This window comes from Mobula hypostoma, chromosome 2 (genome assembly GCF_963921235.1).
Source record: "Mobula hypostoma chromosome 2, sMobHyp1.1, whole genome shotgun sequence".
NCBI lineage: Eukaryota > Metazoa > Chordata > Chondrichthyes > Myliobatiformes > Myliobatidae > Mobula > Mobula hypostoma.
This window is the reverse complement of record NC_086098.1, coordinates 192304414-192328807: the sequence shown is the minus strand read 5'-3', so window position 1 is coordinate 192328807 and position 24394 is coordinate 192304414. Positions and strand designations below refer to the sequence as shown.

The 24394-nt window shown below is 38.5% G+C and overlaps 1 protein-coding gene across 3 annotated transcripts in view; it reads right to left on the bottom strand.

Annotated features, from left to right (window-relative positions):
• Positions 1–24394, bottom strand: part of nol4lb (nucleolar protein 4-like b) — a 348974-nt gene that overhangs the window by 270077 nt on the left and 54503 nt on the right. For all 3 annotated transcript variants that reach the window (XM_063041305.1, XM_063041306.1, XM_063041307.1), the window contains exons 3-5: positions 22962–23117; positions 5678–5789; positions 5461–5570 (exon numbers count right to left, since the gene is read on the bottom strand). In XM_063041305.1, the coding sequence (XP_062897375.1) occupies positions 5461–5570; positions 5678–5789; positions 22962–23117 (378 nt within the window). The remainder of the gene's footprint in view (positions 1–5460; positions 5571–5677; positions 5790–22961; positions 23118–24394) is intronic.

Below are 24394 nucleotides of genomic sequence, written 5' to 3'. Positions count from 1 at the left end.
CCACAACTCACAAGTCCGGGATAACCCTCAGTATCTTTCAAAAAGGACCTAACTACTCAAACGAATGCAAAAAAAGAAAATCTCAGGGTATAATTTTTTTTTAAAGAGTAGGGGACCGTTATCTGAGGTGCTGACCAGCATTTCCCCAAATCCAATTCCAACAGCATCTCCCACACTCGCCACCTCTTCCACCAGATCAACAGGTGCATAGGAACATCATCATCTGCATCTTCCCCTCCAACCCGTACGCCATCCTCGCTTAGAAACATATAATTATTCTTTAATTGTTGTCAAGTCTAAATCCTGCATCTCCCTGCCCAGCAGCTCTGTGCAAGAACTATATAAAACGGACCACATCTATTCGACAAGATGGATCATCACTGCGTTCCTGAAGGCAATTATGGATGGGCAATAAATGTCCACTTTGCCAGTGACATCTGTGCCCTGAAAACTGAAAACATTAACACACAAAATTGACTATGTCACTCTTTGTGTGGAAATTATTCTTATGAAAAGCCTTTAAAGGTCTCAATTTAAGTTTATTTTATTGGCTATACAGGGTTTTGGGATGTCCTTAAAAAATACTTCAATTGCATAACTTCCTGCAAGTGTTATTAGAGCTGTTATTCAGTTTGTGTCTGATCAGAACCAAGTCTTTTCCTACCAGTTAAAAGGCAAAAATGTTAGAAATCTGAAATAAAAACATAAAATGATGGAACCTCGGATCTACAAGTCGTATCTATGGCAAAAGGAACATGTTAATATTTCAGATGAATGATCTTTCATCAGAACTAGGAATAAATAAATACATAAATAACTAGGAAGAGTGGGGAATAAACATGTTTCAGTGGTTCACAAAAGGGGAAGAAAGGTAGAGGCAGCAAAAGGAATAGCCATAAAAGGATGGAGAACATGAGAAATGATGATGCAAAGGGCAGTGCTTCTTGTTGAGAGACAACCAGTTGTTAATCACAAATGACTGTATGAAGATAGAAATGATAGGAAATGAAAGAGGACGTCTCCTACTCTCCATTCTACAACTTATATCATGTTTCCTATTTCTCATGGTTCTGTTGAGAAATCATTAACTAAAACTTTTCTCCAAAGGTGCTGCCGAATCCTTGAGATTTTCATTTTTATTACTTCCAGATAACATTGAACTGAGAATAGTCATTATGCATGTATAGGAGTAATGCCTGTTAAATTTACTACGTATGTGATTTCTTCAGTATAGTCAAATTTAGCACTTAGATGATTTATTCAGTGTAGTCAAATTATCACTTATTATTAATGAGCATTGTAATTAAATAACTGAATTAATATATGACTGATTGTCATACCACCTTTAACTTTATAAAATAAAGTTTAAAGAAAAATTAGGAGCAGAATTATACCAGCTCTTTAATTTTGTAATTTTATTTAGAGATATGGCACAGTAACCGGCCCTTGCTGCCCAATTCCACCCATGTGATCAATTAAAGTACTAACCTGTCCACCTTTGGAATGTGAGAGGAAACAGAAGCTCCAGAGGAAACCCATCTGGTCATGGGGAGAACAAACAGACTTCTTCCACATAGCAGCAGAAGTGAACCCGGGTTGCTGGCACTGTAATAGTGCTGCGTTAACTGCTGTGCTATCGTACTGCTCAATGGTTGGATACCTCAAGATTTGTTTAATCTTAAACATGATCTGGTTGGATAATTAAGATGTGTTTAATCCTAAACACGATCTGTATGTGTTGTGTCCATAATAGTAAGTAATCAAGCATGACTGTTTTCAGTAATGTGTTGACCCATCAAATATTGTTCAAACACCACCCCCCATCCAAATATTTTTGCAGATAACTTGCACTGGTATGGCAGTTAGGACTCATCAGGCTCTTGAACCAGAGGGGATAACTTCACTGAACTTCACTTGCCCAAAACTGAACTGTTCCCGCTGAACTGCATTCAACTCACCTTCAACGACTCTTCATCTCATGGTCTCATTATCTACTCCTCCAAGAGGACCACGACCTTGTCGTGGTTTGGAGGCTTATGTAACTCAATGACCCAGAGGTCTATGCTGGCTGGAGTCAGGGCTTTATGCTATGGCTCCTGTTAGGCTCACCCATGCCAAACTGGTCAAAGAGGAGAGGACAGACTAAGAGTGATCCACCAATCCTCCAGTTTCGGGGGTTCAGCTCAGGGCTAACAACTCTGACTGGTAAAACAAAGTTGCTATGGAAACAGCAGTAAAGAATCCTACATCTGAGTGTAACCGCATTCCTGAGTCTCCATCTGGACCTTGCACAACTGACAGTAGTGAAAACCGACAGGAAGCTACTAACACGACGAAGAAAGCCCTGAACACACCAAAGATAAAGGACCTTCATTGCTGCCCTAAACACCAGCGGCATAACAGGCATCATTATCTTAAGATTTATTGCTTATTTATTTATTATATTATTTATTTTTTCTCTTTTTGTATTTGAACAGCTTGTTTTATTTTGCACATTGATTGCTGTCTGTCCTGTTGGGTGTGGTCTTTCATTAATTCTATTGAGTTTCTTGTATTTACTATGATTGCCCGCAATAAAATGAATCTCAGGGTTGAACATGGTGATGTACATGTACTTGGATCATAAATTTACTTTGAACTTTTTGAGTTTTTGGAGACTTTGAGTGTGTGATAGAAAAGGAAATAAAGTGAGGGATTGGAACTGACAGGAATGCTCTGAGAACTGGGATAGACTTGATAGGACAAATGGCCTCTTCCCATATTATAAGAAAATGTGAAATGTTCACTATTATGTCCTTGATGCATAACAATGGGTGTGTGGGATCCCAACACTAGGGAAGGGACGGTTTGTAAACAATTAATGCATTCATTTTTGCTGATATTAAGATGTAATACTGGATATGTAAAAAAAATATTGCTGCTAATGTAGCATCTCATGTCCAGAGTACATTACACCAGCCAATGAACATACAATACAATAAGATTCTAACATGTCAAATGAATGTGAATGTACAAGTCTTGAAATAATTCCAAAGTGGCATTTTTGGGCCTCCATTGGATACATTAAATGGGTAATTCTATTTCTTACTTGTTAGGTTGTCCTTTTAACAACTGCAAGAATGGGAGTTTGTAAAGGACTTTTTTCCTGTTAGCTAATAGTTAAACAAATACTAAAGCAAAATGCCATTATCTGTTATTTTCAGCAATGATATATAAATTGATGGTACAATTAAACAATGGCATTACGGTGAAGTTATCAGCATTTACAATTTCCGGAGTCTAATAATAGGTGTAACATAAAGGTCTGAGCAGATCTTAGGCCACAAAATCCTTTATTGGGAATCCACTCGAGGCAAATCTTATTGAAACTGAAAACATGAAGAGCTACCCAAGATGGATTCCCAGTTTGCAGTTGCTCTTTTCAGGACCGCAAACAGCACTGCCACCACATTGCGCACCCTAGGTGCTTGACACTTGGAGGATCTCCAAAGAAATCTGCAGACTTCAAGATTCATGAGTTACTGCAAGTTCCCTGGTTTACTTAAGTATATTTTTAGACATGTCACTGATGTAGCACTGATATTACACAACAATTTCTAGGCAGTTGTTCTCATGGGTTGCAAAATCTGGTGGGTCCATCGCAACTAAACGCTTGTAATTTGCTATTGGTGACATGATTACTATCTCCACAACTGATTACACTTAGAACTACTTGCAGACTTTTGTGCAACAAATTAATATATTAAGAGTCCATTTTCAGAGCAGCATCTCTAAAAAGTACCTCTCCAAGGAGAAACTATGTATCTCTTGCACTTTTCAAATTGAAAAATTCTTTCTGCATCTCGGTCTAAACCAGGAATTATAAATCCAATATAAAACTGTGCACAGAGAGCAAGCTAAAAGGAAAAGAGATGCTTTGCAGAGTAAGAGATATAAGAAATATAAAGAGAAGTAAAACAATCAGTTTATCTGATATTTTCCAACAATAATTCCAAAGCAGAGGCTTCAAGATTGCAAATTTGAAATTTAAGGTCAGTTACTAGGATATCATGCCATCAATAATTTAATCTGTTAATTTTTAATCATAAATTCTGGTTAGGTAATTATAATCAGATTGGATATGCACAGCTCCCTAGCACAATAGCACCTCCAGCCCTAGCAAGGCCAATATCCAAACTAAATCACAAATCCAACTTTTCACCACTCCACTAAACCAGGTCATCAAAACATTCTCTTTGTGAGCAATTCAGTTATGCAAGATACCTCAAGTTTCTTGCAGTATATAATTTTGCATTGACAGATCACAAAAAAAATCATTGCCCCATCAGTGACTTAACAAATCTTTCTGGTACCATTCAGAAAGTAATTCTCAATTCTTTGAAATTTATTTCTTCCGTTTCAGGAGATATCATTACATGTATTTTGTTCTTATTTAAAAACATCTCTGCACAAAAACAGCAGGTGTAGTAATCACTATGTCTTCACTAAAACAAGCCAGTTTAAAAATATCATAAATTTGCTTAAAATTGCCAAACAGATTGGGGAAAAAACATAACAGTTTATCTTTATAAATTCTGCATAATTGTGATATTATACAAAATCACAATATTGCAATGTGCAGCATTTCATAATTTCAAATATTTTAATGCAACTATTTTGGCTCAATAATAGTGATGGAAAACATTTCTGTAAACAATATTTTTCTTCACAAAATGAATTCATTAATTGCAAATCTCTAACACCAGAGGGCAAGCTTGTCTCAAAACAGTTGCCTGAGCAACCAAAACTGGACTTGACAAAAATACTTCATTAATATGCTACAAAGCATAACTTTATTAGATAAGAGCAAATTAAAGTAAGTAGGTTTATTCCTTTAGCCTCTTTTCCATTCACTAAATTATTTTCTCCTCCTGTATCTGTACCTTTGTTCACCTTTCCAATGAGTTGCCGGGTTTCTGAAAATACTATTTTTAATAACTTGAAATTGAAATTTGTTTTTATACACTGGTTTTATACATATAAGTTTTTATACATATAAGTTTCCTTTGTGTTACAAATTCATAAAAATTTCAATTTATCAAATACTTTGCATTTCCATTTTTTAAAAGAACTAGAATGGTCACACCTAGCTACATCAGCAAAGGGGCATTTAATAAGCAGCATCAGATTGTGGAAATGAGGTATTTAACTTCTTCACCAAAACAAGCATGAATGAAGACTTCTTGGACTTGTGCTTCCTAACAGAATTGTTCAGTCAGAAGTTAATTTATAAGTGTAGATGAAGAAACTACAGAATTTCTTGATCATAAAATTTAGATTTTCCTGTTGTTATTTATATTTTGTTGAGGGTAACAAAGTAACATCAATTTGAATGGGTTGCAGAAATAAGAGTTCTAGCAACTAAATCAGAAAAGTCAAATTTAGCTCGAGCATGAAATATTTATGTTTTGTCAAACCTACCAAATCTTGAGGTCCACACATAAACTGGAGTTTCATCTGCTTCAGGTATGTGGCAGTAATGGGCATATTATAATCTATCACCCCAGCCAGTGATGAAGGTCTTTCATTTTCTGAAAAATGTATGAGATAAACTGCATCATGATTTATTATTTCCAAATATCAGGAATAAAATTGCTTCTGCAGTAATTTGCCATATTCAGCAATCTTCAATATTTACCTTTTGAGTCCACACCATTTGGGTTTATGTGCATTCGTTTTTGACATTCAGTGCAGCTCATTAGAAACCTTGTCACTGCTTCTCTTGGCAGGAATGCATATGTTTCAGCTATCTGATTTTGAGAAATGGAGAATATTTTAGTTAGGATGAAACTGCCATTTGACTTACAAAGGTATACAATAATACAGGACAAAAAAGTAATTTTTTTTCATGCTTATTATACATCTGTTACTTCACAACTTGCCCTGCATAATCATTAAGTGTTAATGTTTGTATAAATTGTTGTTGTAATATAATGATTTCACTGGTTGATGGTTGTCACAGAAACCAAGCTCATTCTTGGAATAATCTAAACAGTATACCATATGATTTGTAGTTAATGTTCAGCAAAAATATACATAAACCAATATCAGAGCTGAAACCAATCTTATTTTTCCATTATTCATTTTTTCTCATTATCATTGAAAACTTAGTTTGAAAATATAACTTTGTTGTCGATTAATTTCAATTTAATCATTGCTGGCATACATGAAGAAAAAATGCAGACAATGCAGAGCCAGATATATTTTGATCAAACTCTCTAATTGGAATTATTGTCTACTCTCCAGGCCCACCTGCACTCAACTGATGGCTTAAATATCGTGGGCCGATTTTGTTGGCCCTCCTCACCCTCAAGTCTCATTGTTAAATAGGCTTCAGATGGCAGTCTTGAGGACCACCCTGGAAATTACCTGATAGGAGGCAAAGCTGGGACTGGAGCTTAACACTCTGTCACTGATCTTCTCGTGTTGCATTTTTACTCGAGCAATTTCGGTACAGCCATTAATATTGTGAAGTAGTTTTAAAAATGCTGTTACATTCAGATATTAAAAGTCATATAATTAAAGATTAAATTTTTAATATATATTTAATCAAACACCATTTAAGTTACAAATCACAAGGGATAAGACATTCCTTAGAGTAAATCCCAGATTTGTGTACTGATGTGCAGTGTTGATTGACCATATGAAGTCTATGTCAAATGTTTCTTTAAAATAACTTTACCTAGATGAAGGGTATATATAAAACTAAAGTAAAATAAATTATAGACATCCAAAGAAAAAAAAGTTGGTGGCATGATAGTGTAACGGTTATTATAATGCTCTTACAGTGCCAGCGACACAGGTTCAATTTCTACCACTGCCTGTAAGAAGTTTGAACATTCTCCACGTAACCATGTATGTTTCCTCCAGGTGCTCTGGTTTCCTCCCACATTCCAAAGAGTGCGCATTCCAAAGACGTATGGGTTAGCAGGTTAACTGTTCACGTGAGTGTAACTGGCCAGCAGGGGCTTGTTGGGCAGGAAGGACTTGTTACTGTGCTGTAAGTCTCTCTAAATAACTTGCCCATTCCAGGGCTAACCTTACAAACATAGAACTGAAGAGCATCATTGACCTAGGGTTCATGACAGCGCATATTGGCAGATACAGGAAGCATCAGTCATTCATTAAGTCCTATATTTACAAAAGGCTTACGTAATTCCTGAAATTGCTTCTGTGGGAATTGTTTGCAGTTACCATTAGAAAAGCTGAGCACAGCCATGAAAGTTCAGTTTATTCCTAAATAACCAACAACCACAAATCAATTATTTTTATATTTGGAAAATACTACAAATTGAAGTGCTTTTAAAGCACATAGAAATATTTCTCTCTTCATTGGATTTATAATTTTATTTAATGTCTCTTTAAAACATTTCTGAACAAACTCCAGAATGATTTCAAAGAAAACATTGTTGCTTTTAAATAATATTCATTTATGCTCTACTAGGCAAAAAGACATGCAATACAGTATTCAGTTTACATAAAGGAATATGAGTGCTCACTATTAAATAAAGTTAAGTACTTTGAACAAAGTACAGTTATATTAGTTACTTTCAGGTAAATTGCGTAATATCAGATGTTATCTGGAAATTCAGCCTCTATGTGTGAAGTGCATTCGATATTGGAAAAGAAATGTGCACTTTGTCATTGGCACTAACTAAAGATATGCATAGTTAACCGCTGTCAGATTGACTTGTCTCCTGACATTGGACTCACTTCAATTCAATGAAGCCAAATGTCAGGAAATGCATATGGCTAATACTCTCAAACATTTAACATTTGTAACCATGAGAGATTAACTTCTCACCAACTAAATCAAATGCAATCTAATTGTATGTGACAGAAAGAAAACGCATTTTATGTAACTGGTCTGTAATATCTGAAGTACTTTCATCATAAAAATGTTCTGTCCCCCTGTTTCCTATTTTCATTTTCAGAAGATGGCATGCTGAATTCTTGGCATAAAGTGTAAAATGTATTCCCAACCCTGCTGTTTATCTGACAAAATGAGAACTCCCAAAAAGGGCAAATATATTCAATTTGGAGTTTGTAAATAAATGTCCTCCATTATTGCCAGCACTAATCTAGATATATTGGTTAGATGTGTGAGCTTTATCAATTAGAAACTGCAGAAAGTTACTTTAATTAGATGCCTCTCACCATACATGAAGAGCTTAATTGGTCCTTTTGCAATAGATGTGCAAATCCATTTTTAACATTTCAAAGCAGCACAAGATAGGTATTGATGAATGTACCACTACTGTTATGGCATCATGCAGAGAATGACAGAAGAAAACCAATAGTAAGAAAAGTGTCCTTGAAGTCTTCAAAGGATTTATTATACATACTGGATACAATTAAAGATTTTAAATAATTGATAAATTGAATTCTAAATTATCAAGATCATTAAATAACTGTACACATATTTCTGGATTGTTTGGGAGGTCAGGATGTTTCTGTTGTGTGCATGGCTAGTACAGTACTGCTGTTTGTAATAAACAACATCAGTTTAACATGGAAGTGTATAAACAGTCAAGGTTTCTGGCTGAAACCCATCTTCAGGATTGGAAAGGAAAGGGGAAGATGCCAGAATAAAAAGTTGGGGAAGAGAAAGGAGGATAGCCAGGAGGTGACAGGCAAATCCAGGTGAGTTGCAAAGATAATCGGCTGGAGAGATAGAAATCTGATAGGAGAGGAGAGTGAACCATAGGAGAAAGGGAAGGAAGAGGGGATCCAGGAGAGGTGATAAGCAGGTGAGAAGAGGTAAAGGGCCAGAGTGAGGAATAGAAGAAGGGGGGAAGGGATTACTTTACTGGAAGGAAAAATCAATATTCACGCTGACAGTTTGGAGACCACCCAGATGGAATGTAAGATGTTGTTCCTCCAAACTGAGGGTGGCCTCAACTTGGCACAAGAGGAGGCCATGGACCGAAATGCTGGATCAGGAATGGGAATAGGAATTAAAATGTTTGACATCCAGGAAGTTCAGCTTTGGCAGATGGAGGGGAGTTGTGCAATGTAGCGGTCCCCCAATTTATGATAGATCTCACCAATGTAGAGAGGTCACGTCAGGAGCATTGGACATAATAGACGACCCCAGCAGATTCACAGGTGAAATGTTGCCTCACCTGGAAGCACTGTTTGCAACTCTGAATAGAGGAGAGGGAGGTGAATGGACAGGTGTAGTACTTTGGCTGCTTGCAAGGATGGTGTCTTCTTGTCCAGTCCTGAAGAAGGGTCTGGCCGGAAACATCGACTGTTTATTCATTTTCATAGATGCTACCTGAACTGCTGAGTTCCTTCAGCATTTTATGTGTGTTACATTGAATTTCCAGCATCTGCAGAATCTCTTGTGTTTATCAACTTTATATACCTTTATTCTTGAAAATTGATCACTTATTTTGAACACAGTAAATCACTGGTTAATAGCATTTGGTTTAAACTGCACTAGCTTGATTAACTCATTGTACAAAGATATACAGTGTCTACAATATAATTCTGTGAAGTAAGACGGTTGAAGGATTTTTATTGGCAAAATGAAAAAAAAGTGTTTTTCATCCTATGCACAGGGAAAATAATTCTGCAAGAGACAACTGTAGTGGCAAAATTCTAAGTGTAAAGCAACAGCCAACATAACATCTACCCTGCACAATCAGGTTCATTTAGCTCTTATTAATAATACAAAGCACTGTGGAATAAATTGCTGTATGGATACATAGAAAGAAAAAAAAAGCTATACATAATCAACACATTGACAGCTACAGCAGAGTTTCTGTTTGGCCTTAGGAATGAAAGATTCATTAGAATTTCAGTATTTTGAAAAATGGTTTATTTGGAGAGTTCGGCCTATCATGATTAGTAATAGTTACAGGTCACAGTACTTCTGGAGTGCTATTTACATGTAGCACATTCAGAGAAACAGCACTCACCCCTATCATTCAATCATTATTTGCAGATACCCCCCCCAACCCATCATTATATTCAGCCACACCTGTGCCTTGTGTATATTGACTTCAAAGAATGTGCTTTTCATGATATTTTAAAAATTAATTAAACAATTAAGATGGATACTGCTAGCAGTGTTCCTTTATCAATTGATGTTTGTTTCAGTGATATTTTGTGTTAAGGTAAAGATTTAAGTATTAAAATCCAAACTTGAATTTCCATGAAACTAAAAAAAAAATCGCATTTCCACACTTTTTTTCAAAAGGGGAAAGATAAGGTGTCACAAAAATTCACTAATCAGCTCAAGCTGATACAGGGAAATTGACTTAGTTGCTTCTGTCATTATGTAAATGGATGTTTTATATAATAGAATAAACTCAACAAATTGAGTAGCCACATCATTCTTTTAATAATATCAAAATGAATACAAATGTATGCATGCAGATATGTTGGAAATTTCTTCTGCACCAGCAGTTTATGACCAAGATATCGAGAACTTCATTCTAATATTCATACAAAATGCTGGAGGAACTCAGCCGGTCAGGCAGCATCTATGGAAATGAATAAACAGTCAAGTTTCAGGCTGAGATCCTTCATTAAGGACTGGAAAGGAAGGAGAAAGATGCCAAAATATGGAAGTAGTGGGGGGGGGGAGGACAAGCTGGAGGGTGATAGGTGGAAAAGGCCAAGGGCAGGAGTAGAAGGAACCTGAGAGGAGAGGAGAGTGGATCACTGGAGAAAGGCACAAGGGGGGAGGTTTATAGCAGGTGAGAAGAAGAGATAAGAGGCGAGAGTGGGAAAATGAAGAGTAGGGAAAATGAAGAAGAGGGAAGAGGGAAGAAGGAGGGGGAAAATTACTAGAAGTTGGAAAAATTGATATTCATGCCATTAGGTTGGAGGCTAGATGGAATAAGGTGTTGCTCCTCCAACCTGAGAGTGACCTCATCATGCCATGGACCGAGATGTCGTAACAGGAATGAGGATAGGAATTAAAATGGTTAGCCTCTGGGAAATTCAGCTGGTTGTGGATGGAGCAAAGGTGCATGACAAAGCAGTCCCTCAAACGATAACAGATCTCCCCAATGGAGAGGAGATTGCATTGGGAGCACCGGATAGAGTACACAACCCCAACATATTTGCAGGTGAAGTGTCACCTCACCTGTACAGACGGTTTTGGGGGCCTGAATGGAGGTGGGGGTGGATGAATAGACAAAGGAATCGCTGAGGGAACAATCCTGTGGAAAGCAGAGAATGGGGGGAGGTAAGGATGTGTTTGATGGTAGGGTCCTATTGAAGGTGGCAGAAGCCGCAGGGAATGATGCAAAGGCTCATGGGATGGTAGCTGAGGAAAAGAGGAACTCTGTCCCTGTTAAGCCACGTTGTCTTCCTCCCCTTCCCCCCACATTCTTATTCTGGCATCTTCCTCCTTCTTTCTAGTCCTGATGAAGGGTCTCAGCCCAAAATGTCATCTATTTATTCATTTCCATAGACGCTACCTGACCTCCTGAGATTGTCCAGCATTTTATGTGTGTTGCTCTGGATTTCCAGAAATCTCTTGTATTCATTCTAATATTATCAAAGTTAAGTCATCAGTGATGAAATGAAGTAACCAGATTTCACATTCTTGTTCTATGTTACTCCCAGAATGCACCAATGTTTAATAGGGCCATAAAAAAAGGAAAAAGGTTAAAAATCTTCTAGAGTTAATTTCTAATGATAGACATCAGATATGGTGCTGCCTGATTTTCCAATGTCTTTAGAGACTCAGCTACCTGCAGGCTATCTATACAATGCTAAACCCTATAATGTCATTTGAAAAAAGTAAATAGTAATTTTAAAATTAATTTCACAATTATCAAATGAAGTATCATTGAACATACATCACAGGAACAGGCCCTTCGGCCAATCATGATGCCAATTAAACTACAGTAATTTCATCTGCCTGCATATGGTCTATATGGTCTATATTCCTCCATTCCCAACCTATTTGTGTGCCCCTCCAAACGTTTCTTAAACATTGCTAACTGCAGAAGTGTTTGTAACCTGAAGTCATCATTCATAAGCAGGCCACAAATTTCTAAACTGATGGAAATTAAGAATTTATTAATCTGATGCACAAGAATGTGAGAAAAGTTTACTTCAGTCCATGACAATGCATCATCATCTTGCAGAAGAGATGAACATAGACAATGCTACAATTAATTCTGAAAAAAAGTTTCACAAGTGCCAATCAGTTTTACTTAACCACTTATCTGCATAACTAAATTTGTAAATTATTACCACCTGCTTTAAATGGGTGACAATCATACCAGTGCCCAAGAAGACCAGGGAAAGCTGCCTCAAAGACTGTTGCCTAGTTGCACTCACATCTACTGGGGTAAAGTGATTTGAGATGTTGGTCATGGCTAGAATCAACTCCTGCCTAAGCAAGGATATGGACCTATTTCAATTTGCCTCAAGCCACAATAGGTCTACAGCGGATGCAATGGCACTGACTCTCCACTCGGCCTTGGATCACCTGGACAATAGCGATATATACATTAAGCGACTATTTATCAATTACAGCTCACCATTAGTACCAATCAACAAGTTCCAAAACCTTAGCCTCTATTCGTCCCTCTGAAACTAGATTCTTAACTTCCTCATCAAGAGACCAAATCCAGTGCATATTGGAAATAAAGTCTTCTCCTCACCTGCACACCTCAAGGATAAATACTTAGCTCACTGCTCTGCTCTCTCTATACCCACAGCTGTGCGGCTAGACACAGCACAACTGCCATCTATAAATTTGCCAATGACACAACTATTGTTTGCAGAATTTCAGATGATGACAAGGAAGCATACAGGTGTGAGATAGATCAGCTGGTTGAGTGGTGTCACAATAACAACCTTTCACTCGACGTCAGTAAGGCCAAGGAATTGATTGTGCACTTCAGGAAAAGAAAGTGGAGGGAACATACACCAATCCTCATTGAGGGATCAGAAGTGGAAAAGGTGAGCAGTTTCAAGTTCCTGGGAGTCAACATCTCTGAGGAGCTATCCTGGGCCCAACATATTAATGCAATTACAAAGAAGGCTCAACAGCAGCTAAATTTCATTCAGAATTTAAGGAGGCTTGGTATGGCACAAAAGACTCACAAATTTCTGCAGATATACTGTGGCGAGCATTCTAACTGGTTGCATCAACATCTGGTATAGAGGAGCCACAGCACAGGATCAGAAAAAGCTGCAGAAAATTGCAAACTCAGCCAGCTGCATCATGGACAGTAGCCTCCCCAGCATCAAGGACCTCTTCAAAAGGTGATACCTCAAAAATGCAGCCTGTGTTAAAGGCCCCTATAATGCTAGCATGCCCTCTTTTCACTGCTACCATCAAGGAGGTGGTACAGGAGCCAGAAGGCACACACTCAACATTTTAGGAACAGCTTCTTCCCCTCTGCCATCAGATTTCTGAAAGGACAATGAACCCTCATGACCTCATTATTTTTTTGTTTTGCTTTTTTTTTGCACGACCTACATAATTTAAGTTATTTATTATTGTAATTTAGAGTTTTTAATTATGTATTGCAAGGTACTGCTGCCACAAACCAACATATTTCACAACATATGTCATATGTTTGTCTAATTCATATTAAACCTGATTCTGAGTCAAAAGGAGCCATCATTGTTCATTCTTCCAGGATAAACTATTGACTTTTCTTTCAGTCTAGTTATTAGTTTGCTTAAAGCTTATATCTAATACAAACGTAGTAACAAAGAAAAATGCAAATTATTATTTTTTATTCAGAGAAGAGTAAAGGGAACTGAATTTAGTAGCATTCACATAAAGAATATCAATTCTGCACACCCCTCTTGGAGGCAAGTTCTGATACGGATGTAGGTACCTCAAATATATCAATGTGAATAAGAACGCATGCAAGAGGCTCCAGATGCCGATGGAAAACTGGAGGTCAAAGATATGAGCTGCCATAAGAATTTTGCCTGTTTTGGTTGTGTTTATCGGCTACTATAAATGCAAATTAAAGTTATCCTCAAAATATAAGAGGCACAGTCTTCCTGTTTCCATCATTCACAATCAATTGGAAGATTAAGTTACATGTAGTACATTTAAGGTTTCTGAAATAGTTTAATAGCTGGGATGGCTAAGTTAGAGAAAAACAACAAAGCTGTACTGCTGATTCAACAATTTCACGTTTAGCCTTCTCTACCATCATCGCATACAGTGGTAAATTTGTAACAAGAATAAACATGCATTAACACAAATTCTTCCCCTTTGCTGTCAATGTTTCTAATCAGTGGCCTTTCCTTACGACTGTAAGTTTTTCTATGCCTGATGAATGTTTCCTAACTTGAAACACTGCACACTATCATGGTCCTTTAATTGCCTACAAAGTTAATTTATAGGGAGACACACTAAACATTAGCTGTTTCTCCTCATCTGCTCCACACAATATTTCCAACATTTGTATTATATTCAATCTCCCGTTGTTTAGTTCTGAATATATATTAGAAGAGGACCTTTAGGCTGTTGATTCCACAATGTTTCCCAGCAGTTGCCCCTCTTATTTCAATTCTTGCCCTGCAATTCACATGTCTGTCAACTCCCCTTTGATTGTCTTGCCACTTGCACTACAGTGTGATTAACTTTAGCCAATTAACCTACAGACAAGTCTTTAGGATGTTGGGAAGAAAGCCGAGTACCCAAACACAAGGAGAATGAGCAAAACTCCACACGGACAGCACACCAGAGTCAAACCCAAATCCTTAAAGCTGTGAGGTAGTAGCACTAATTGCAATCTATTAATGATTTTCACCAATCCACCAGAGTGATTGATTAAAGTTGCAGATGCACACTAGAACAAAGCTTTTAATCATTTGTAATTAATTGTTTATTTCATTCAAGTACCTGTAAATTACAACTTTTTCCAAAAGCAGTAGGTCTAAATTACAGTAAATCAGTTCTCATCAGGTCATCAGGTTGAGGCATTGCATTAATTACTTCATCAGACTTTAATTAATTACATAGGTTTTGCCACTAAAATGCTGTCACTGTACAAGGTTTGTCAATTTTGAACATTTATTTCACACATCTCTTGTAAATGTAATATAGGTAAGCATTTAATCACACAAACAAGACAGTTAATTTAATAAAATAATCATAAAATTGGTCAATACTGTGCAGTCAATGATCTCATTTACAAAACACTGAGAAGTGATAAATACAAAGCTGAATTAAATAGTCAAGTGTGTTCTTTTCATTCAATCTTGCAGGATGAATACTTTGAAATAACCATGAATTGGACATATTTCAATGTTCTACACTTGGAGCACAGTTATGGTCCTCAATAATTGAATGCATGAGGCAGGTCAATAGCTCTCATTCCATCAATATCTCTTTGCTATCTTATAGGAACATGTCAATCTAGGCTTCACCCTTTACCTAAGTCCTTCAAAATCCTCAACATTGCAGATTCATGGAACTGATACATATAAAAAGTTCTTTTTCTTTTATCTTTAATCATTAGGACCAATCAAAATAGGACATACATGGTAAATGGTAGGGTATTGAAGAATGTAGTAGAACAGAGGGATCTAGCAATAATGGTGCATAGTTCCCTGAAGGTGGAATCTCATGTGGTTAGGATGGTAAAGAAAGCTTTTGGTATGCTGGCTTTTATAAATCAGAACATTGAGTATAGGAGTTGGGATGTAATGTTAAAATTGTACAAGGCATTGGTAAGGCCAAATTTGGAGTATTATGTACAGTTCTGATCACCGAATTATAGGAAAGATGTCAACAAAGTAGAGAGAGTACAGAGAAGATTTACTAGAATGTTACCTGGGTTTCAGCACCTAAGTTACAGAGAAAGGTTGAACAAGTTAGGTCTTTATTCTTTGGAGCGTAGAAGGTTGAGGGGGGACTTGATAGGTGTATATAAAATTATGAGGGGGATAGATAGAATTAATTAGGCTTTTTCCATTGAGAGTAGGGGAGATTCAAACAAGAGGACATGAGTTGAGAGTTGGGGTCAAAAGTTTAGGGGTAACATGAGGGGGAGCTTCTTTACTCAGAGAGTGGTAGCTGTGTGGAACAAGCTTCCAGCAGAAGTGGTAGTGGCAGGTTTGATGTTATCATTTAAAGTAAAATTGGATAGCTATATGGACAGGAAAGGAATGGAGGGTTATGGGCTGAATGCGGGTCAATGGGACTAGGTGAGAGTAAGCGTTCAGCACGGACTAGAAGGGCCGAGATGGCCTGCTTCCGTGCTATACTTGTTATATGGTTATGGTTATATTAGTTCAATTTGAGAGTGTTTGTCTTCTATTTTTAATTAGCTCAGTAAATTGGTTAATTTTGGTTATTAACAAGTTTCAATAACGTCAATAAAGTGCATCAGTTTCAGTAACAATAACCGGAATCATAAAGAGCTGATATGCTATATATTTAGACTAGTATATAGCAAAGCTGTTTCTTGATTTGGAATCTAACATCCCGATTTGAGGAATGCAGTATGGGAGCTCTTCTACTTGTTGAACATAATGACAAAGTCTAGTTTTAATTCAGTTTCTTTTAATGAAAGTAGTGTATATTCTAATTCATAGAGGTACCTTCTTGTGTACATCCTGAACAACCTGGATTGATGATGAATTCTTCCACAGTTCAGAATCTGCAGATACTACACAGATATCCACAGGTTCCACCACAAGTGGAACAGGAGGCACTCTGAGGTATCTCTTCCCACTGTCTATGCTCATTTTCCAAAGACACTCAAGGTTCTCAGTGCCAGACGAAGGCCAAAACTTTATCTTACTCAATCATGAGTCAGGGATAGCCGTATTTTCATCAAAGAGCACATCCCTGATTTTATTTTCCATCCTCTTAACATAAGTCTTTGGAGAAGCTGAACTATTACTGGTGTGAATTATATGACCCACCCATCAGAACAAGCTGAGTAATTGCAGCCTCGATACTGGAGATAATAGCCTGGCTTAAGGACAACATTTGCTCACATTCTGCCAGTAGATTTGGAGAATTTTACAGAAATGAAGTTGATGGTACACCTTTAGTGCCCCGAGGTGCTTACAAGATGTAGTCTCTGAACTATACAGAAGAGCAAGGACTACTGGTGACTGATAGCTTTCTACTGCATTTGAGATCTTGATCTTCAAATATTCATTTGCTCATATAGCCAAAGCATGCTTTGCTGCAGTGAAGACATGGTGATTTTTAATGTTTGCCTTCAATGTGACTTTTGAGATATAGAAATTGGCCTGTACTTTCCAATTCTTCTCCTGTACCATTATCATCATGGGACATTGATGTAGGATGGGGCCAGATTAGACAATGGCCTTTTTTCCACAGATTTTAGTACAGGGCTTATTCCCTCAGGTTTCCTCGCAGTTGCTAATTATGATGTATTTAAGGGCAATCTAGGCTCCATGGGCATACCGTGGTTCCTATTGTTTAGGAACCATCAGATGGTCTTTGGGCTGTTGACTGAGAAGAGTTTTCTTTTTTTGTGTGAGTTGCTGAGATATTCAACATAGATTTCATCACGGCAGTGTTACCCTGGCTTCCACTTCTTTTGATGCTAGGCTGATTGAAGTAATAGAGCAGATGAAGCAGTATTTGTCCTGGTGCAGATGATGTGGACATCCTTGTAAGTCTCTCACTTGTATAATGAAAGTGCCAGTGAGTGGATTGGAGATGGTTGCACATAGTCTTGCATCTGTCTCTCTGTCTCTCAAGGCCATGTTCCAAGACTTTGTCAAGAGGAAGATTCTGTTGCAGTTAGCTTTCTCGTCTTTTTTCTTGCCAATCAGACCTTTCCTCGGAATTGTATCCATTTTGGTCCTGGCAACAAAGTCATCCAGAAGGATCAGTTTGTCTTTCTCAGAGATGTGAGTCAGAGTCTTCTCAAGGTGAAAACAGATGTCCTCCTTTGTCTCATCTGTCATTTCCATGATTGGAAAGTCAAACTCAAGTTTACTCTCATAGACACAAGTGCATATATGCATTGGTGCAAAGAACAACTTGCAGCAGTGTTACAGACACATGGCCTCATATAAAAAGCATTCCAAGAAAGGCAAATTAAATATATCATACATATTTTTACTACAAAAAGACACATTTAGAACAAAAAAAGCAGTCCATTATATTGCAAAGTGATCATGGCAATCATAGTGTTGCTGAACTATAGTGATTAGGAACCAAACAGTTGAAGGGAAGTAGCTGTTCATGACCTGTTAGTGTGGGACCTCAGGCCTCTGTACTTCCAGATGATAGCTGCAAGAGGATAGCATGATCCAAATGGTGGGGATATTTGATGATAGATGTTGTCTTGTTTAAGCAATGCCTCCTGTAGATGCTACCGATTCCGGGAAGGGATATGACCACAGTGTGTTGGACTGAGAGGTTCTTCTGATCAGAATGAGCTGACACCTGTGGCATGCTACTTTCCAAACAGAGTGAGCTGGAGGATCAAAATGTGTTTTAGTTATCCCATAAGGGCTGCTAGTAATTTATTCAGCACAGCACCAGAATGGGCTACTTTACAATCTGCCAAAGGAATGTGTTTTGAACACCAACCTGATCTTTTTTTTAATCACAATTCTTATTAGTTTACTGTTACCAAGACAATTGTTATTATATTTCATATCGCTGGAGCTCATTCATGGCATTTCTAATAGGCAACCTAGCTTCTTGAACAGAATCCCTGGAAATTAAGACTTCAAGCAAAATCTTATTTTTTTGTCCCCACAGTATTTGGCTTGCCCTCTATTTTCACTTTGATTTTCTTTCCATCCTAGAAACTATTTATGATGAATCCCACAGATCAGCACTCAATAGACAATAGACAATCGGTGTAGGAGTAGGCCATTCGGCCCTTCGAGCCAGCACCGCCATTCACTGTGATCATGGCTGATCATCCACTATCAGTATCCAGTTCCTGCCTTATCCCCATAACCTTTGATTCCACTATCTTTAAGAGCTCTATCCATCTCTTTCTTGAAAGCATCCAGAGACTTGGCCTCCACAGCCTTCTGGGGCAGAGCATTCCATATATCCACCACTCTCTGGGTGAAAAAGTTTTTCCTCAACTTTGTTCTAAATGGCCTACCCCTAATTCTTAAACTGTGGTCTCTGGTTCTGGACTCACCCATCAGCGGGAACATGCTTCCTGCCTGCAGCGTGTCCAATCCCTTAATAATCTTATATGTTTCAATAAGATCCCCTCTCAGCCTTCTAAATACCAGAGTATACAAGCCCAGTCGCTCTAATCTTTCGACATATGACAGTCCCACCATCCCGGGAATTAACCTTGTGAACCTACGCTGCACTCCCTCAATAGCAAGAATGTCCTTCCTCAAATTTGGAGACCAAAACTGCACACAGTACTCCAGATGTGGTCTCACCAGGGCCCTGTACAGCTGCAGAAGGACCTCTTTGCTCTTATACTCAATTCTCCTTGTTATGAAGGCCATCTGCCATGCATCTGCCCACTCACCCAGCCTGTCCAAGTCACCCTGCATTCTCATAACATCCTCCTCACATTTCACACTGCCTCCCAGCTTTGTGTCATCGACAAATTTGCTAATGTTACTTTTAATTCCCTCATCTAAATCATTAACATATATTGCAAACAGCTGCGGTCCCAGCACTGAACCCTGCGGTACCCCACTGGTCACCGCCTGCCATTCCGAAAGGGACCCGTTAATCGCTATTCTTTGTTTTCTGTCAGCCAGCCAATTTTCAATCCATGTCAGTACTCTGCCCCCAATACCATGTGCCCTAATTTTGCCCACTAATCTCCTATGTGAGGCTTCATCAAAGGCCTTCTGAAAGTCCAGATACACTACATCCACTGGCTCTCCCTTGTCCATTTTCATAGTTACATCCTCAAAAAATTCCAGAAGATTAGTCAAGCACGATTTCCCCTTTGTAAATCCATGCTGACTTGGACCAATCCTGTTACTACTATCCAGATGTGTTGTAATTTCATCTTTTATAATTGACTCCAGCATCTTTCCCACTACCGACGTCAGGCTAACAGGTCTATAATTCCCTGTTTTCTCTGTTCCTCCCTTCTTGAAGAGAGGGACAACATTAGCCACCCTCCAATCCACAGGAACTGATCCTGAATCTATAGAACATTGGAAAATGATTACCAATGCGTCCACGATTTCTAAAGCCACCTCCTTAAGTACCCTGGGATGCAGACCATCAGGTCCCGGGGACTTATCAGCCTTCAGACCCAACAGCCTATCCAACACCATTTCCTGCCTAATATAAATTTCCTTCAATTCATCCATTACCCTAGGTCTTTTGGCCACTATTACATCTGGGAGATTGTTTGTGTCTTCCCTAGTGAAGACAGATCCAAAGTACCCGTTCAACTCGTCTGCCATTTCCTTGTTCCCCATAATAAATTCACCTGATTCTGTCTTCAAGGGCCCAATTTTGGTCTTAACTATTTTTTTCCTTTTCAGATACCTAAAGAAGCTTTTACTATCCTCCTTTATATTCTTGGCTAGTTTACCTTCGTACCTCATTTTTCTCCACGTATTGCCTTTTTAGTTACCTTCTGTTGCTCTTTAAAAGTTTCCCAATCCTCCGGCTTCCCACTCGTCTTTGCTATGTTATACTTCTCTTTTATTTTTATACTGTCCATTACTTCCCTTGTCAGCCACGGCCTCCCCTTACTCCCCTTAGGATCTTTCTTCCTCTTTAGAACAAACTGATCCTGCACCTTCCGCATTATTCCCAGAAACACTTGCCATTACTGTTCCACTGTCATCCCTACTAGGGTATTGTTCCATTGAAGTTTGGCCAGCTCCTCCCTCAAAGCACCATAGTTCCCTTTGTTCAACTGTAATACTGACACTTCCGAGTTTCCCTTCTCCCTCTCAAATTGTAGATTAAAACTTATCATTTTATGGTCACTACCTCCTAATGGCTCCTTTACCTCGAGGTCCCTGATCAAATCCGGTTCATTGCACAACACTAAATCTAGAATTGCGTTCTCTCTGGAAGGCTCCAGTACAAGCTGTTCTAAGAATCCATCTCGGAGGGACTCCACAAACTTCCTTTCTTGGGGTCCAGCACCAACCTGATTCCTCCAGTCTACCTGCATGTTGAAGTCCCCCATAACGCAAGAAAGTTTAGAATCTCTCGTACCTACTGAAAGCAAAATGTAAATGTAAATTCTGCACAACTGCATTTATTTTCAGGACAGTTTTATTTGGTTTATGGAGGGAAAGATTAGGGTGAGTCTGATAGATGTTTCTGAATAGTTGGATTTCAATTAGCGTAGAGTAACTTCCCCCCATCAAAGTCAAGCTAGATTAGAACAGCCGAAGTATCAAGTGTGTAACATCCCCAGCCCATACAAGCCATATCAGAATCCGAATCAGGTTTATTATCACCGGATTGTGATGTGAAATTTGTTAACTTAGCTGCAGCAGTTCAATGTAATACATAATCTAGCAGAAAGAGAAAATAAAATAATAATAATAAAAAAAATAAAACATAATGATAAATAAACAAGTAAATCAAATGCGTATGTTGAATAGGTTTTTTAAAATGTGCAAAAACAGAAATACTGTATGTTAAAAAAAATGAGGTAGCATCCAAAGCTTCAATGTCCATTTAGGAATCGGATGGCAGGGGGGAAGAAGCTGTTCCTGAATCGCTGAGTGTGTGCCTTCAGGCTTCAGTATCTCAACAGACAATAGATAATAGACAATAGGTGCAGAAGTAGACCATTCGGCCCTTCGAGCCTGCACCGCCATTCTGAGATCATGGCTGATCATCTACTATCAATACCCGGTTCCTGCCTTGTCCCCATAACCCTTGATTCCCCTATCCATAAGATACCTATCTAGCTCCTTCTTGAAAACATCCAGAGAATTGGCCTCCACTGCCTTCTGAGGCAGCGCGTTCCACACCTCCACTGGGAGACTGGGAGAAGAAGTTCCTCCTCAACTCTGTCCTAAATGACCTACCCCTTATTCTTAAACCATGCCCTCTGGTACTGGACTCTCCCAGCATCTGGAACATATTTCCTGCCTCTATCTTGTCCAATCCCTTAATAATCTTATATGTCTCAATCAGATACCCCCTCAATCTCCTTAATTCCAGTGTGTACAAGCCCAGTCTTTCTAACCTCTCTGCGTAAGACAGTCCGGACATCCCAGGAATTAACCTAGTGAACCTACGCTGCACCTCCTTCACAGCCAGGATGTCCTTCCTTAACCCTGGAGACCAAAACTGCACGCAATACTCCAGGTGTGGTCTCACCAGGGCCCTGTACAAATGCACAAGGATTTCCTTGCTCTTGTACTCAATTCCCTTTGTAATAAAGGCCAACATTCCATTAGCCTTCTTCACTGCCTGCTGCACTTGCTCATTCACCTTCAGAGACTGATGAACAAGTACTCCTACATCTCTTTGTATTTCTCCCTTACCTAACTCCACAACGATGGTACCTGATGGTAACAGTAAGAAAAGGGCATGCACTGGGTGCTGGGGGTGCCTTAATAATGGACACTGCCTTTTTGAGATCAATAATCAAAGTTCAGAATCTGCAGTGTAGGAACAAATTCATTGATCCATTTTATAGTATGAGTATTTTAAACACAGAAATGAAGCTTAAATCATCAATATTAAATGCCTCTTCTTCCAAGATGTGAAGGGTATAATTCAAGACAGTGGATCCTTTCTGACCTCAGTATGACATGACAAGAAGCACAATTTGAATGGAGTTGCTGTCAAGATAATTGCATTGAGTTTACAATGTGATTACGACATTTAATATGAGCAATCATTTTATGATTGAAACAGAGTTGACATAAATGATATTTTATATGTGAGATTAAAAGGAAATAACAACATAGTAAATACTGTATAAGAAGCAGAGATTACAGCGTATGGGGACGTTTAATTGAAGAAAAATAATTGGTGATGAAATTTAGCTTACCGCTTTGTAAGTCCGTTTCTGACCAGCATGTTTTGCCATCCTCCCAGTCTCAGTTCCAGTTTCCACATGCATAGAATAAATAATGTCAAAGAAATCTTCCACCACAGCTACGCGTTTCAGTGAGATGCTCTCCTTAGCAGTGACTCCATCTCCAGTCTGTAAAAGCACATTACAATATTCAGCAACAGCAATGGTTTCATAGACATCTTAGACTGTACATCACTGATGTGTTTCTCATTAGCAGTTCTTAAATATTAGTATTATAAACAGGCAAACCTTTATTACATATTTTAGGATTTGATAAAATACATGGGGACTACAGTGTAGGAAATCTAATTTGGCCTGTCTGCAAACTATAGCAAAAGCAGGACGTCTAATTTGTCTGATTGAAATGTGAATGGATTAATTTCCTGTTTGAAACAGTGGCAAACAATTACCTTTAGACAGACTGATAAGTTACATGCTTTATGCGTTATATTGTTAGTTATATCTTTGGGGTGGTGCATGGTCTTTGTATCCCCATAATGTAGCCAATCTAAATGTAGTACATAGAACATAGAACATAGAAATCCACACACATTACAGGCCCTTCGGCCCACAATGTTGTGCTGACCATGTAACCTACTCTAGAAACCACCTAGAATTTCCTTACCACACAGCCCTCTATTTTTCTAAACTCAATATACCTATTTAAAATGCTTTTAAAAGACCCTATTGTTTCCACTTCCACCACCACCACCAGCAGTGCATTCCACACACCCACTGCTCTCTGTGTGAAAAACATACCCCTAACATCCCCTCGGTACCTAGTTCCAAGCATCTTAAAACTAAGCCCCCTCATATTAGGCACTAGACAACGGGGTGATCTGTTGGGGCACCCTTTGAGAGAAGGGTAGTGCAGTCTGATGTGACCAGAATGAACATTAAATTTTCCTCAATGCTATTGGTATTGCTTTGCTTTGGAAACTGAAGTAGAAAACCTCAGTTTACTAAAGAAGAACGATGAGTAGCAAAGCAAATATAGCTCCTCCTCATTTAACAAAGGGCACTTCTGATGGCATCATTTCTGGTTTATCTGCCATCCGCGTGCCTCTCGCTGTCATTCTGGAGACGTGCAGTCCTTTCATCCCCCGTCTCTTCACCTCTTCTGCTGTTTATTCTTTGTCTCTGATCCTGGAGACATGCATGCCTCTCCTCCTCCGTCTCTTCTTCTCTCATCTTTTTCTGCCCTGACTCTTTGATCCTGGAGTCCCTGGCCTCATTCGATTCTTGTTTTCTCCCTCTCCTTGCAGCTTCCCAACGACATCTGGTGTCATCTCTTGACCGTAATGTCCCCCTTCTCTTTCCACGCGGCATAATTGGGCTGACCATTTTTTTACCCTAATGCTGGACAGAAGATACAAAGCACTAACACCAAAGGATGCTGATTATTC